The sequence below is a fragment of the Amblyomma americanum genome, chromosome 6 (genome assembly GCF_052857255.1).
Source record: "Amblyomma americanum isolate KBUSLIRL-KWMA chromosome 6, ASM5285725v1, whole genome shotgun sequence".
In the NCBI taxonomy this organism is placed as follows: domain Eukaryota; kingdom Metazoa; phylum Arthropoda; class Arachnida; order Ixodida; family Ixodidae; genus Amblyomma; species Amblyomma americanum.
This window is the reverse complement of record NC_135502.1, coordinates 111,895,195-111,909,554: the sequence shown is the minus strand read 5'-3', so window position 1 is coordinate 111,909,554 and position 14,360 is coordinate 111,895,195. Positions and strand designations below refer to the sequence as shown.

The following is a 14,360-nucleotide window of genomic DNA, read 5'->3' as shown; positions in this document are numbered from 1 at the left end:
GTAATTGGAACCAGCTGACACCCATGGGTCCATACCGCGCAATCCTTGACGGCAGGCCTGGGAACGATCACCAACGAGTTTCTCGGAGCCACCTGGTAGAGCTGCCAACAGGCGAGACTTGCTGTCGCCGTTTGTGACACTGCTTTACGGGCAGCCCAGTTCATCCGCCTATATTTCCCGTGCCGCTCAGACGCATCTGTAGCAATCACAGTATGGTGCGGGAAATTGGCAAGGTGATCAAAGAGGAGTCCAGTTAATGTCCTTGCAGGCAGATGCTTCGCATTAGGTGGGAAAACATCAAAAGCAATATCCACAGGGGACGCTGCCGAACCAACTCTGCATACAAAATTGAGATCCACACTAATGTTTGATTAAAGGTTCTGAATAAAAACAACTTGAAGGACACGGAACCTTGGCCAATGAGGAGTGAGAAAGAGGGCTGGGTGCGAGACGAAAATAGATCTAGCCACGCCAGGAGCCGACTCAAATGGCCGCAAGAAAGTCCTGACAGTTAAAAGGTGAAAACGGGAGTCAAGGTCGGGAATACGAGCCTTCAAGTACAGAACTGCGGTGGAAACTGATCGAGGGAAACTGATGTGTAAACTGACTGCCCAAGAATTGCAGCACCGCGCATAATTTTCTGACATCCATGCCCATAACATATATCTCCATGCGAATCAGTACAGGAGCCCCAGACGACGTGATGTGAGTAGAAGTCCTCTGCAATGGTTACTCTGCTAGAGTTTGCAAGTAAGCTGTCTAGGTGGTCTGATCTGCATACTCCATTTGGAAAAAACGTTTGCGACAGTGACAGTAGCGCAGTACGGCTAAATGAGATCTATAGCTAGAAGCTCGCAATCAGAACCCATTACATTTTTAGTGTATAATGCCCGGTGACAGAATTTTGACAAAATTAGGGTCACCAACCCGCCGCCCCTAGGAGTTATGCATGCGGTCCGCTCGGAAAGCACGAAACCTGTTTAAAGAACATGACTTTACAGGGGAGAGCCAAGTTTCTTGCAAGAGCACAATATCTGGGTTATGAGAAGATAAAAGGATTTTTACATCAGGAAGAGAAGATGCAGTAGGGCGGAAATTTCATTGGGGAACCTTTGTAGCCGTTATGATGCCTATCCGAGAATAGAGGCTCAAATGACCTCTTGTATCTGACTTGAAATACACTCTAGAAGGCCCTTTTTTTTCTTGACCTGGGGAACTGAGGACTTAGAAGGAGAGGTTGAAGCACGACGCTTCTGCGTAGGACAAGCCGTTTCTACATCATCAGTGCAAACAATGTCGCGAGAAAGACTTACAGGGACGCTGTCGAGAGGCAGAACGTGATACGGCACCTTGGGTGACGAAGTGGCAACGAAACTTTGAGCACAGGCTTGATGTGATGTTGATGCTGGTGGACCTGCAGGCTGAGGTTGAGAAATAGCCTGATCACAGCAAACAACGTACCTCCAGGTGCGCCCAAAAAGGATGGAATGTCCCAGTAAAACATTTATCGAACATTTCCAGGACGTAGAGGAAGGACACAGAAACAAGCAAAAGGGAAGTGCGCCCACTAATGTCCTAGGAAAGTTTTTTCGAGCGTGTTTTCGAGTTGTTTCGAGCGGCAGAAGCAAATACATAGGTACGGCAGTGGTAGTAAACAAAGATGGGGAACTAACCTCCGGGGCATCCACGGAAATCTGGAGTATAACGGACGCCGAGGAGTTAGCCGTGGCGCTGGCGGCAGCAAAAGGATATAGGGAGAACAAATCATTGAATATTCTCACGGACTCGAAAGAGACCTGTCGAAATTATACGAAGGGCAGAATTAGCAAAGCTGCTCTTAAGGTGCTCAGAGAGTGCAACCTCTCAGAGAGCATAACAGTCCAACATAATTTAATCTGGATACCTGCGCACGAGGGCATAAGGGGCAATGAGGCGGCGGATGGTCTAGCTCGAGCTTTTTGTTTCCGAGTCGGACAGCAGCAGGAGAGCCGTGGTCTGAGCGCCATGATCCTCGGGGAGAGCTATTCAGAACTACTCCAACATCACAGAGGGGTGAGATATAAATATCCGCCCCCGCATAAAGCACTAACAAAGGAGGAGGCAACAGATTGGCGTAGATTACAAACAGGTTCCTTCCCCAACCTCTTTATATACAACAAGATGTTCCCAACGGAATATAGGGGCACATGCCCGTGGTGCGGGGCCACACCCACACTATTTCACATAACATGGGAATGCGAACGAAACAACGCATTCCGAGAACACACACCCCCGAGTGCGGAGCACTGGGAGAGCCGGCTCGTCAGCTGCGAGCTCGCCGTCCAAAAGAGGATGGTAGAGCACGCACGGGATGCAGCCAAACTCAGTGGAGCCCTGGACTGAGGGACCACCCTTTGCTGAAGAAGCCTTCCCTGCAGCGCAGCGTGAAGACAGCGACACGCGAAGCAAGCAAGAAGACTTCTGATCGCCTAAATACTTATGATTCAATAAAAGTTTTCCTATCCTATCCTATCGAGCGTGTTAAGCAGAAAAAAACAAATAGCATATTGGTCCCAGAAAGGTAACTGGGAGCACGTTTTTGGGACCAATGGTTTTCAACAAAAAATACAAATTGACTCCTCGCTTCCTTTTCGCTCTCCCTCGTGCCAAAAGCTACGGGGAGAGAAGGTTTTGCTCTTGCACTCGCCGTTTTGATAGATCAAGCAGCTTTGTTCGAACAGCCGAAGGAAGCGCATTTCACCCCGCATCTCTCTCGTGGGCCGTCGGATCCATGCTGCAGGCAGGCGACGGCGGTCGGCCTTTTCATCGCACCGCCGGGAGCGGCGGTCACCAACGTGCCAGTCTACTATAGTGTTTCCAACTTCAGCACGGTGTGGCGGTCCCTGCAGGCATCTCCAACTACCAGCAGTCCTCGTTGCGCCGCTGTCTAGCAGAGGCGCAGTAATGGCCCCCCATCGCTCGTCCGGCTTCCTCGCTGGACGGAAGCCATCTTGCGCACACGTATTCGCGCAGCCCCTAGCCGCTCGCGCGCAAACCCCAGCGCGCGGGTAATCATTGCAGAGGACTTCGTAGCTACAGATTCATGGCAGCTTTCCCACGCAACTCGGCTTGCCCACATAATTCCTTTTGGAACTGATGCAGCGGCGCGCGGCGCATCGCAAGTCTTTTGCGCAGGTTCACGGCCCTACACCACAATGGCGCTCATACAGGCGTCGTTCGCGGCAGCGGATTTCAAGGCAATGGGCGACTCCTAGCGCGCACTCTGCATCCCTCAGCGCCTCCGACGACTGTGGCGTGTTGTTGGTGGCAGCGTGGCCGTCCACTGCGGTCATATAGGCGGGAGAGATCTTCGGAAGCCCACCAGTCTGCGAGAACCGATGGATTAACCTGCTCTACCTACATTGCCGTCCTGTCGCAGCGGTATAGTTTGTGTTGTGTTCTACTTTTGCTACTTTTGCTACATTGCTACTTTTGCTAAGGACTAGAAATAACAAGTGAACTCCCAGAAAACAACGTTATGCAATTTCTTGACTACGCTAGCCTTTCTAGGCGCTCACATATGCTGGCGGTACGGACCACGAAGCTAGAAGGGACTGCTCCCCTACACACCTGCGCACTCCAAGATCATCAAGTGGGGGTAGAAAAAAACAGCAGTGAGAGCCGCATTGACGAGATCCTGTCTACATGAAGTTCAACGCAGTTTTTACACCCAGAACCGTCGGCTGAAAGCAGCAGGTTGCCCGACGAGACTGCTATCCAGTGTTGCAGAAGCGATTCTGCAAGCACTTGGCAGAAAATATGTCACAACCACATCAGAATAAACGAAGCCGTACGCGGACATTCCTTGCATTAATGGCGTTCCCCTCAGTCTCAAAAAAGTAGGCGCAATAGCTGGTGTAAAAGTGCTCATGTCAGTACCCAACAAATAAAGAAGACATGTGCGTCAAAGTCAACAGCGAGCAAAGTAATAAATCAATGCAAAAAAACCACCGGAAAAACACGTGAAATGTGTGAAAAGCGAGGTTTATGAAATACCTCGGTCATGCGGACGCACCTACAATGGTCAAACAGGGCGCTGTTTGAATAAACGGCTTCGAGAGCACGAAAGATCCCTAAAGAGCGCCATCAGCAGTGAATTACCAAAACATTGCAGAGAGCATGAATGCGCTCCGCAGCATATCAACACAATGGTTATCCCGTCATATTTTGATCAACGAATCAGGGAGATTGAAGAAGCCTTCAACATCGAACCAAAGAGCGACGTATGTGTCTGCATACCTTCAATAGCGCTTTGTGACAGAGAAATTGATTATCTGCGTGCGATGTCTTAATATTTCACCACGTGTACATCTTGTGCGTTTTTCATGCTTTTTTCTTTTCCTTCTTATACGAACGAGATGTATATATTCTACGAACGAGCATTAAAAATATGGTTGTTATTCAGCGTAGAGTCCCGCCTCTCTATTTTTTGTTTCGTGCTGCGCTGCTCCCGTCACAAGATCATGCACAAACCAACCCAAATTTTCACCTTGTTAAAGCACATTTCACGTAAACAGGTAAGTCTGAATGGCCTAGCCAGCAAGCATTCACGCTAATAGACTGATGTATTACACCACCTATAACGTAAGCATGTGCCTGAAATTTGACATATCTGCGCATAGATGCCTGAAGTCTGCATGAAAAAGAAATAATTTGATTGAGCCAGAGCCGAGAAATCCAGAATTAACCTTTTGGGGCCGTCCCTGGGACGCACAACTTTTTGAACACGGCTAGTTGTGGGGACGTTTTTTGGAGGTCTTCGGGAAAAATGACCTCCTCGGGACATTCCAAATGTCCTGATGGGATATTTCTGCGAGATTTTGAGGAGGTTTTGTGTGTGTTGGGATTTGCGACAATATCACAACGCCTGCGTGAAGCTCCTGAGAGCGCTCGAATACAACTGAGAGTGCTTTTTCGACGGTTGACAATGTTGAGGCAGACAATGTGGCATCGAGGTCAGGAGTACAGGAACGCACAGGGCTGACGTATGAGTGTTTTTTGCGGTTAAGTAGTGCATAAGCGTTTGCTCGTGAGTTGCGATTCTGCTCAATTCCAATGAACTTAGCTCCTGTGACCGACTTTCACAAGTGGCATCATCGGCGCTGTGACTGTTACTGCATAGACAACAGCTTGGTTGTTCAGCGGTGCAGCTGTCGGAAGAGTGACCTTCACCACAAACTCGGCATCTAGTCACCCACTTACAGGCTGTACCCCTATGTACAAATCTCCAACAGTTGGTGCACTGCAGGGGTCGAGGATGCAGCGCGTCCACGCGGGAGTCAATTGTCCAAATTCTCAACTCCGAGGGGAATGTGGGACCAGCAAAAGTTGTGATGCCTGACTCCGTTGCAACACGCACTACAGCCATCTCGCGAGAACGGCAGTGTACAGAAATAATTCCCGCCCCGGCATCCTAGCTGGAACTCCTCCAAAATTTATTGAATTGAAGATGACGGGTCCACTCCACGTACAATGCCCTTGGTGCATGCAAGCTGCTCAGGAATGAAGCCTTTAACAGGCAGAGAAGTGAAGGTATTACACCGGAGCAGATCCGACACACACTATGTCTGCTGACTTACAAACAATGCCACGCCTCCCGAAAGGTCGCACTTCAGAAATGTCGAGATAGTGACTGGTTAGACTTTTTAGATGATGCTGCATTGTTTTCGGATTCTTCATTTTTAGAATTCCATCTCCTATCGCTACAAGCGCCACGGGAATTGAACTGACACCATTTTTTAGAAATGAATTCAAAGGCAAGCTTTCGGCCGGCAGACTGGTGAACCAGGCTGCCGAGCCTACTCCCGGCGAGGTGAAAGACATGCCTCCACACAGCGCACAGACAACCTTACAACCTTCGTTGAGAAAGGTGAGCGCGTAGTAGGCTACTATGAATAAGTAATAGAAAATTTGGCATGCGCCGGGACACGCTTGTACTTCTTTACAAAGCCTATGTCAGACCCATTCTGGAATTTGGCTGTATACTTTTTTTTGGCTCCTCTAAATATAAGCCTCATCCGTTGCTGCTGTTAGAAATTGCGCACTGCGCCTCTGCTTAGGTCTCCCTGAACCAGTTTCTACCGCAGTTCTGCATCTGCAGGTTCGTATTCCCGACCTTAATTCCCGTTTTCACCTTTTAACTGTCAGGACTTTTTTGTGGGCATTTGAGTCGGCTCCTGGCGTGGCTACACCTATTTTCGTCTCGCACCCAGCCCTCTTTCTCGCTCCTCATTGGCCAAGGCTCCGCCTCACTCAAGTTGTTTTTATTCAGAACCTCTTATCCAACATTTTGTGGATCTGAATTTTGTATGCAGTGTTGGCTGGGCAGCGTCCCTTGTGGATATTGCCTTTTATTATATTTACCCACCTAATGCGAAGCAACTGCCTGCAAGGACATTAACTGTACTTCTCTTTGATCACCTTGCCAATTTCCCGCACCATACTGTGATTTCTGATAGAGGATGGTAGATGGCTGATAGAGGTGCGCTTCGTTTGGATACCAGGTCACTGCGCTATTTTACAAAATGAAGCAGCATTCTTTTTGGCAAAATCAGCTCTAAATTGCACCTGTTGCCTGTAGCATCCCTAATCTTGTTCTTTTCGGAATGACTCGGTTTCAGCGTTTTCAGTTTATAACCGCCAAGAGCAAATCCCTTACTCTCTACTGTTGACTACCAACATCTCATGTACCCATGGAAGGCTCGTGCGTGTAAAACCCGGCAGTGTGAGGTAGCGATGACACTCATGCGGTGCAAGATTCCCCGTTTAAACCTTTACTTATGTCTATAGATGCGGGTTCACTCTCACAAACCTTTGTGCGGCTTGTGGTATGAAGTCGAGACATTGGAGCAATTCCTACTCTCTTGCCGGAGGTTTGCACATCAGAGGAGAGCACACCTATAGAAATTCCCATTGCAAAGTTGGGTCTCACTTTGTCGGTTTCCCTCACCCTCTCTCTCGGCGCGAGCGCCAGGGGTTTTGCATCGCATCAAGTTTGCGAATACCTCCGCAATTATATAACAGCTACCGGCAGATTCCCTCGCTAATTGTTTCCAAAATTTCCACATTTAAAAGAGCGTTTGGTTATTTTCTGATATTAAATTCTCAGATGTTCTCTCCCGATATTTTGTTGTTTCCTTTTCTTTTTAATTACTCAGAAATTTCACCCAAGGCACAATAGTTATCTTGACACCAGTTTACCCTATTCTATATATATGGAGTTCCCCACTGAACCCTGGCCAATCCCTCGTCTTGGGTATGTGCCATGTCACGAAGGCAACAACAACCTTACATCACCCAAGTCAGCAGAGCTACCCTGAACCCTGGCAAACGTCCCACGAACGTGGAACGGCGTCACCAAAAGAAACGACCATGAAACGAAGCAGGTAGGTGGTGACGAAGACAGCTGTTCGACCCGAGCCGGCGTGGCGCTGAGCTGCGCGAGAGTCTGGTTGTCGACAGCGTTCTGTCTTGCGCGAGCGAGATCTTCTTCATCAGCGGCGCCGCTACAAGCTCTGTACCTTCTTCGCTGGTATCGGCATCCGGAAGTCGTACCGGGTAGGTGTGTACCCCTTTGTGTACTTTAAAGTTGGGACTTGGCGCTGCTCATGACAGGGGCATCCCCATGTGTTACCTGCGCGGCAGCGTTGAGCGCTTCGTCTTCCTGCAGCGCATGAAATAGGCCAGGTGGTGTTTCTGCCTTACCCCTGACGCCTGCCGGACAAATGCAGTGGAGGGCGTTTCCTGCGAACGATGTGCGAGCTCCGTCTGAGTGCCGTCTTCATCTCAGTGTAGGCTTTCATCTCGCTCATTTGGCGAATACTGAGCTGGTGCAAATTTGAGGCAATTTGCATGCATCGTGATCGTGCGTCGGTTCAGGTCTCGGAGTTTGGAGGTTCCTGGAGAAAGCTTCCCGACAATCTGACATGGTCCTCTGCACCTTTTGTGGAGCTTTCTAGCCAACCCTGTCTGTCCTTGGCCGCTCTCGATGTTCACGCTGTCCCCCACATGGAACGTGGAACGGTGCCTCTTTGGCACCGCGCGATCGTGAGCCTCTTCTCTTCATCGCATTCAATAAGTCCTCCCTTTATATGTCCCTTGCAGCCTGCAGTCGCGTATCCAGCTCCACCTTACGGCCGTCCAGTGAGGCTTATGGGATACGACGGGGACCCTCTGCACCTTATTGGTCTGGTCTGGGTCTCTGCCACACAGGAGGAAGAATGGCGTGTCGCCCGTACTTTCGTGCGCTGCGTAATTATATGTAAACATTGCATAGGGGAGCCACAAGTCCCAGTCACGCTGGTCGCGCGAGACAAGATGCGAAAGGAACCCGGTCACGGTTCGGTTTAGCCGCTCCACCACGCCGTTGCAAGCAGGATGGTATCGTGTTGCCTGCTTCTTATTTATCTTAGGCAGCTCGCATACTCTCCTCAGTAGTTGCGACACGAAGTTTGTTCCTCGGTTCGTTAAATGTTTCCCTGGAGGTCGTCAGAGCACGAACTGTTCGTCAAAGGCTCGCGCAACCGTATCTACCTTTTGATCTCGGAGTGCCACCGCTTCCACTAATTTCCAAAGGTGATCTACAGATATTAGTATGTACCTGTTTACAGAAGTGGTTGTGGGCAATGTCCCAACTACGTTTATACCTGTACACTCGAAGGGAGCCGAAACCTCACGGAACGTCCGAATTGATTCTGACCTGCAACCCTTGGGTGTTTTTCTCTCTAGACAGGAATGGCGCTTTGCTCTGTATTCCCAAACGTTCTATGACAAGCCACTCCTGAAGAAGAACCGTTCCTCACGCTTGCGCGTCTTCTCTATGCCAAAATGGCTCTCGCAGGGCGCGCCGTGAAACGCACGAAGAACCCTTTCTGTCCACGACCTATAGGCACGACGACCTTCCCCCCAAGTGGTTGGTTTTGGTCTCCCTTTCCTCGTTGCCTTGTCCGCCGGCACAGGGTACCGTCCTTTCCGAAGTGGCCTAATTGTTCTGGGTCAGATGGTTTTCCCTCTAGACTTTCGATGATTCACTCGAGGTCGGGGTCTTTGCGCTGCTCTTCGCACAACTCGGCTAGGTCAACTACAGGGACAAACTTGAGACGTTGGCTTGGCGGCTTAACGCGTCAGAGTTCATGTGTGCTCTGCCTGACTTATGCTCGAATCTCAAAGAAAAAATTCAAGGGGCACTTTGTTGACCTAAAGTGCGGTGAGGCGAAAGCCTTTAGCGCGGTGTTGCTGCTGGGGTCACCGATGTGTGGTTAAGATGTTAAGTACACAATTGCTTGTGAATCTTAAATGCTGGAGACATTGGAGGGCATTTGGGAGGCATCCATCTGATTCTATGCCTTTCTGCAAATACTCTCCAACGTCTTATAGACAAAGAGAACTACATGCGCGGTGGCAGGAAGTAGCATAGCCGTTAGCACGCTGAGCTGCAGAACGGAAGTATGATGGTTCGATTCCCATCGTGCGCAAAGAATTTTTTTTACCGAGTTGAAGAGTGTCACGGACGGACGGAAGGACACCGCCAGTATGAGCCATTAAAGGCTTTCGCCTTAATGTTCTTGCAACTGTAAATTCCATCTAGCCAGCCGCGGGCTCGGGTCTCTGACACTGATCACTCATTTCAGAGCATGGTACGTGACTAGCTTGAACTGGCGGCCGCAAATGTGACAGCTGAATTGCTTTACTACATGCCCATACAACCGAGAGGCACTCGCTGTCCGTGGCTCTATACTTCTGCTCTGTGGGGCTCGTCTGTCGGCTAGCAAAAGTTACAGGATGTTCCCTACCCTCGACAACCTGCGAAAAGCACGGCACCAACCACGAAATTTAACATCTGTGGCCATAACGAAAGGCAAATTGAAATCTGGCTGGCGCAACAGTGGTGCACTGATAAACTTTCTCTTTTGAGCTCCAAAAGCATCCGCCGCATCCTTCGACCAGCGAAAAGCGACATTCTCGGAGGATAAGGCGGTCAGCGGCTTAGCTAGCTTGGCAAATTCCTAGACTTGTGTGCCTTCGGTAGTAACCACTCAGGCTGAGTAACTGCCAGACCTGGTGGACAATTAATAGACGGGGATAGAAAATCCGAGATATATATATTTTAGTTTCTCATAGTGAGGTCGGACGCCGTCAGCTGAAACAACGTGTCCGAGGTATTTTACCTTCTTTAGGAATTGGCAATTTGAAGGCTTAAACTTGAGGCCCGCTCCTCGCAGTCGCCCCAAAACCTTTTCAAAAATGCGCAAATGCCTCTCAATTTCGTCGCTGTATATGATTTTGTCATCTATATACACGAAGCACAACTTTCCCAGAAAGTCCGCCAGGAAAACATCAGTGGTCCTCTTTCAGACAAGGCTATTGACCAGGCTCATCGGTATCCTTCTCCATTCATAGTGCCTCCACGGTGTATTGAATGCGTTTGATCGGCATCTGTCGGGTTTATTGCTATTTGCCAAAATCCCGCCGCCAGATCCAACGCCATGAAGTATCTGGCAGAGCACACATGAGAAAGCGTCTCGTATAGTGGGGATAGCGTACGGTCCGAACCTCTGTCGCAAGTCTCAGAAAGCATGCAATTGAAGGTGCATATGTCATTGGTCCGAACCCCTGTCGAGAGCTTGCCTCCAAATTGACTAAAACATGAAAGCTGCATGCAAGGAGAAATGCTATGACACCACCCAGATGTTGTAAGACGAACGGTTGCTTAGAATTTTGGTTAATTTGTTCGGGAATACTGCCACCACAGTGAGGTCAACCAGTGATGTCGCTGGGATTTCGTCTGCACCTGCGATACTTATTGCTCAAACCAGCGTCGTCACTTCGGCCTACGCGGTTTTGCGTCGCATGTCTTTTTCACATAATTTCTCCTGTCTGCACGTGGTAGCAGTTGTTACTCAGCTCGGATGCGACGTCATCACTTTGGTGCGACGTCATCCCTCTAAGTTTGCCGTCATCCCGTAACCCACTTTGGAGTGACGTCATTACCTTGACACGTGATTCATTTCTTAAGTGATCTTGTCAAGTGACCCACTAATTACTTTTACACATTAATACACCTGGAGTGACGTCATCGTGTAGACACATTTTGTGGGCACAACTGAGCCATATAATGTTTTCGCGTCAATAACTGTTTAGTACTACTACGGTCCTTCTAATCCCTTCCCGTCCCACCTCGCTTTTCCTCCTCGAGGCCCTGCTAATATTCTAGAGTCACTGGAAGCTTTTTTCCAGTGACTATAAAAAAAAAACGCCTCGGTTGCTCAATTGTAAAGGCGCTTGTCTACTGAGCCGGAGTACCCGGGTTCGAATCCGGCCACAACGGCTGCGTTTCGATGGAGGCGAAACGCGAAAAAAAAAAGGCTCCCATGTGCTGAGTGCTCCTATGATGCGCGGTGCTGCCCCCCCCCCCCCCCATTTATTTCTTATTCAGTATTTGTACATGCATAGCGTATATTACCCCCTACAGCTATCCTTTCTCACTATCACTCCACCCTTTCTTCTTCCTGTCCTCTCTCTGTCGTTTTATTCCCGCTAGCCGCAATATAGGGGATTCAGGTTTCGATCGCAGATGCCGCGGCTAACAACATCTTTTCCTTCCATCGTTATTTTATTAATAAATAGCCACTAACAATAACAACAACCTATGTGGTGTGCAATGTCAGTGCACGTTAACGATCTCCGGGTGGTCGAAATTATTCCGGAAACCTCCACTACGGCCCCTTTCTTCCTTTCTTCTTTCACTCCCTCCGTTTACCCTTCCCTTACGGTGCGGCTCAGGTGTCAGCCGAGATGCGAGACAGGTACTGAGCGATTTCCCTTCGCGAAAACCTAATTCTCTCTCTTCACTTGCACATCGAAAAAACTCGACTACAAATTTGAAATCATTAGTGAATAACACCAGTAGCACTTAGCAGCATTAAGTTATTAGCAGTTTGCACTACGAGCGCAAAAAAAAGTGAAGAAGTTTAGGTCACCATGCAGGTCACCGATCATACTTGAAACAGCGCAAGGATGGGAGGACGAAACTCGTGGAGTTTTGTGTCCCATTCTTACTCTCAGTTAAGAAATGAATAAAACCGAAACTGCTGAAGTCGCACGCTAAAATGTGTAGATTATTTCCAAATATTTAATAACAATGAAAAGGTTCTTTTTTGTTGTTAACTTGTGTGCTACACTTAAAATTGGTTCGATTTACTCAAGACTCCGCTGATGAACGCGTACCCAAGCGGCGCCCTCATGCACTGCGCCACCCGTCCGCATGTCCGCGAATTTAATTTCCGCGGCGCGACAGTTGCGGTAGTTGCGGGCAGCAGTCAGCGTTCTATGCAAACCTTAGAGGTTGTGGCACTGAACAGAGCTGAACACAGTCGCCGTGACACCTGCGTGTGTTGTGAGACTTTGAAGTTTGTTGCTGCGGCTGTCGAGGATTTGCCAAGGTCAATTTGATATTCTTTACGGTTGTCGGAAACATCGTCATGTGAGTATCGTTCACAGGACTTGTCGCGGTATTGCTTTTTCTTTTGCGTCTGACCATACCCAAATGGAACGTTTTTTCACTATCACTGCCGTGAACTACGTTACAATGATATATAACAGGCACAAAGAAAATTGTGTTTGCAGTTGCATGACACCACAGCTATGCCAAGTTATCAATAAACCGCAGTGGTCCCTGAGCTTGTTCGCCTGTCATGTTAAAGGGACACTGAGGAGAAATTGAAGTTGGCTTGTATCAATAGAATAGGAGCTCATGATCACAAAAATGCCACTCTTACTGAAAACAAAGCTCTTGTAATGTAGAAAATAGCAAGAACCAAAATACAGGTGTCGCCGCCACAGGCCAATCTCGCAAGTACAAGCGTGATGACTTCCTAGGACAAGAGGCGCCACCTTGGAGGAATTTTCCTTACTTCATGGAAGCCACGAATCTCTGTGGCTGGCAAAGGAAGGTTGCGCACCGCACCGCTAGCCGTCAGAAATCACGGAGTCTGCGGTTACGTCACGTAACACGTCACTCCGTTCTGTGACGTCATAAGAGTTCTCCGTGTCGTCATAAGAGTTCTCGAGTTTGAATCAGAGCGGCGGGAAAAACTTTCTCAACTTCGAATCCAAATTTATTTGAAATAAATGCACCTTTCGCGCCCGGACAAGCGGCAACAAAGCCATGAAATGCCGAAGTATCAGATTTTGCTAACAAAAAAAAAATGATAGAGTTCTCCCCAGTGTCCGTTTAATATTTAGGCCTTCTCTGTCACATTTTGCGTGCGCAGTGTTTCTGCGCCAGATTGTGCGTGCACCAGCGTTCAGTGCAGTGGCAGAGTGTTAAGGAAGGTGGCTGTGCAGGCTCTGGCTACTTGGACATGCTTGTCATCACTGAAATAGTAGTGCAAATGATGAAAAACAAACAAAACTGCAAGGCAGCGCTTTTCTCTGAATGGGGGGGGGGGGGTATTTATGGTCTCTTGGAGTGACCCATCAATCACTCTCGACTTTCTTCGTCAAAACAGTGAGGTCCAGCATAATTTTCGTCTGTAAAATTTCTGTATTTGTGGGAAGGGCCATCCGTTCCCATTGCCCCCACCTCTTTATAAATCCGAACATGGCTTGTCTTGCGGTCTTTTTCCTTCTGTTTGTCTCATCATTCACGCTGTCAATTCAGAATGTGTCACCAACTTGTCAGGAAGTCATTCCTGCTGATGCTTGACCAAACTACATATATTATAACGTGCAAGCAATGCGCTATTTCTTCGTGGAGCAAAAATGTATAACTATCCAATAAGCACAAGTGTAAACAGAAGTAAACGGATACAGTAGTCTTGTACCCCTGTTTGCGCATGCCCTAATAGAAATTCGGAGGCTTGGCATGTGCATGCTAATAGTGGTCGAACCTGTAGTTTCTCGTGAAGACAGTATAGTTCTTGATTTCTGCTAGGACAGGCATCATTCACAAACAAAATAGTGTGCTTTGTTTGCTTGTGTTTGCATCTGTACATATGATGGTTGATCTTTAATCGGAGCAGTGCAGTGTAGTGCTGTCATTGAAATTGCAGGGTAGTGGCATGGGTTTCTTGATTGGTGTAATGCTCAGAATGCGGCATTGCTGGAGTAGCACTTTCAGCCCTGTGTGTTCTTTTTCTTTACTTGCAGGTCTGTCAAGGAGTGGTGCCTCAAGGACTTTGAGATTGGCCGGCCACTGGGGAAGGGCAAGTTTGGCAACGTGTACCTCGCCCGAGAAAAGAAAACAAAATTCATTGTGGCTCTTAAGGTGGGTTGCAGGGTTCATAGTAAGTTTTTGCACCACTTCAGGACATATGACGAAT

General features: G+C 48.5%; 1 protein-coding gene across 1 annotated transcript in view; it reads left to right on the top strand.

The window, feature by feature from the left end:
• The first annotated feature begins 12,339 nt into the window (after window positions 1-12,339).
• LOC144094925 (aurora kinase A-B-like) overlaps window positions 12,340-14,360 on the top strand; it is a 28,198-nt gene continuing 26,177 nt past the window's right edge. Inside the window, exons 1-2 of the mRNA XM_077628792.1 lie at window positions 12,340-12,520; window positions 14,188-14,305. Of these exons, the coding sequence (XP_077484918.1) occupies window positions 12,519-12,520; window positions 14,188-14,305 (120 nt within the window). The 5' untranslated portion in view covers window positions 12,340-12,518. The remainder of the gene's footprint in view (window positions 12,521-14,187; window positions 14,306-14,360) is intronic.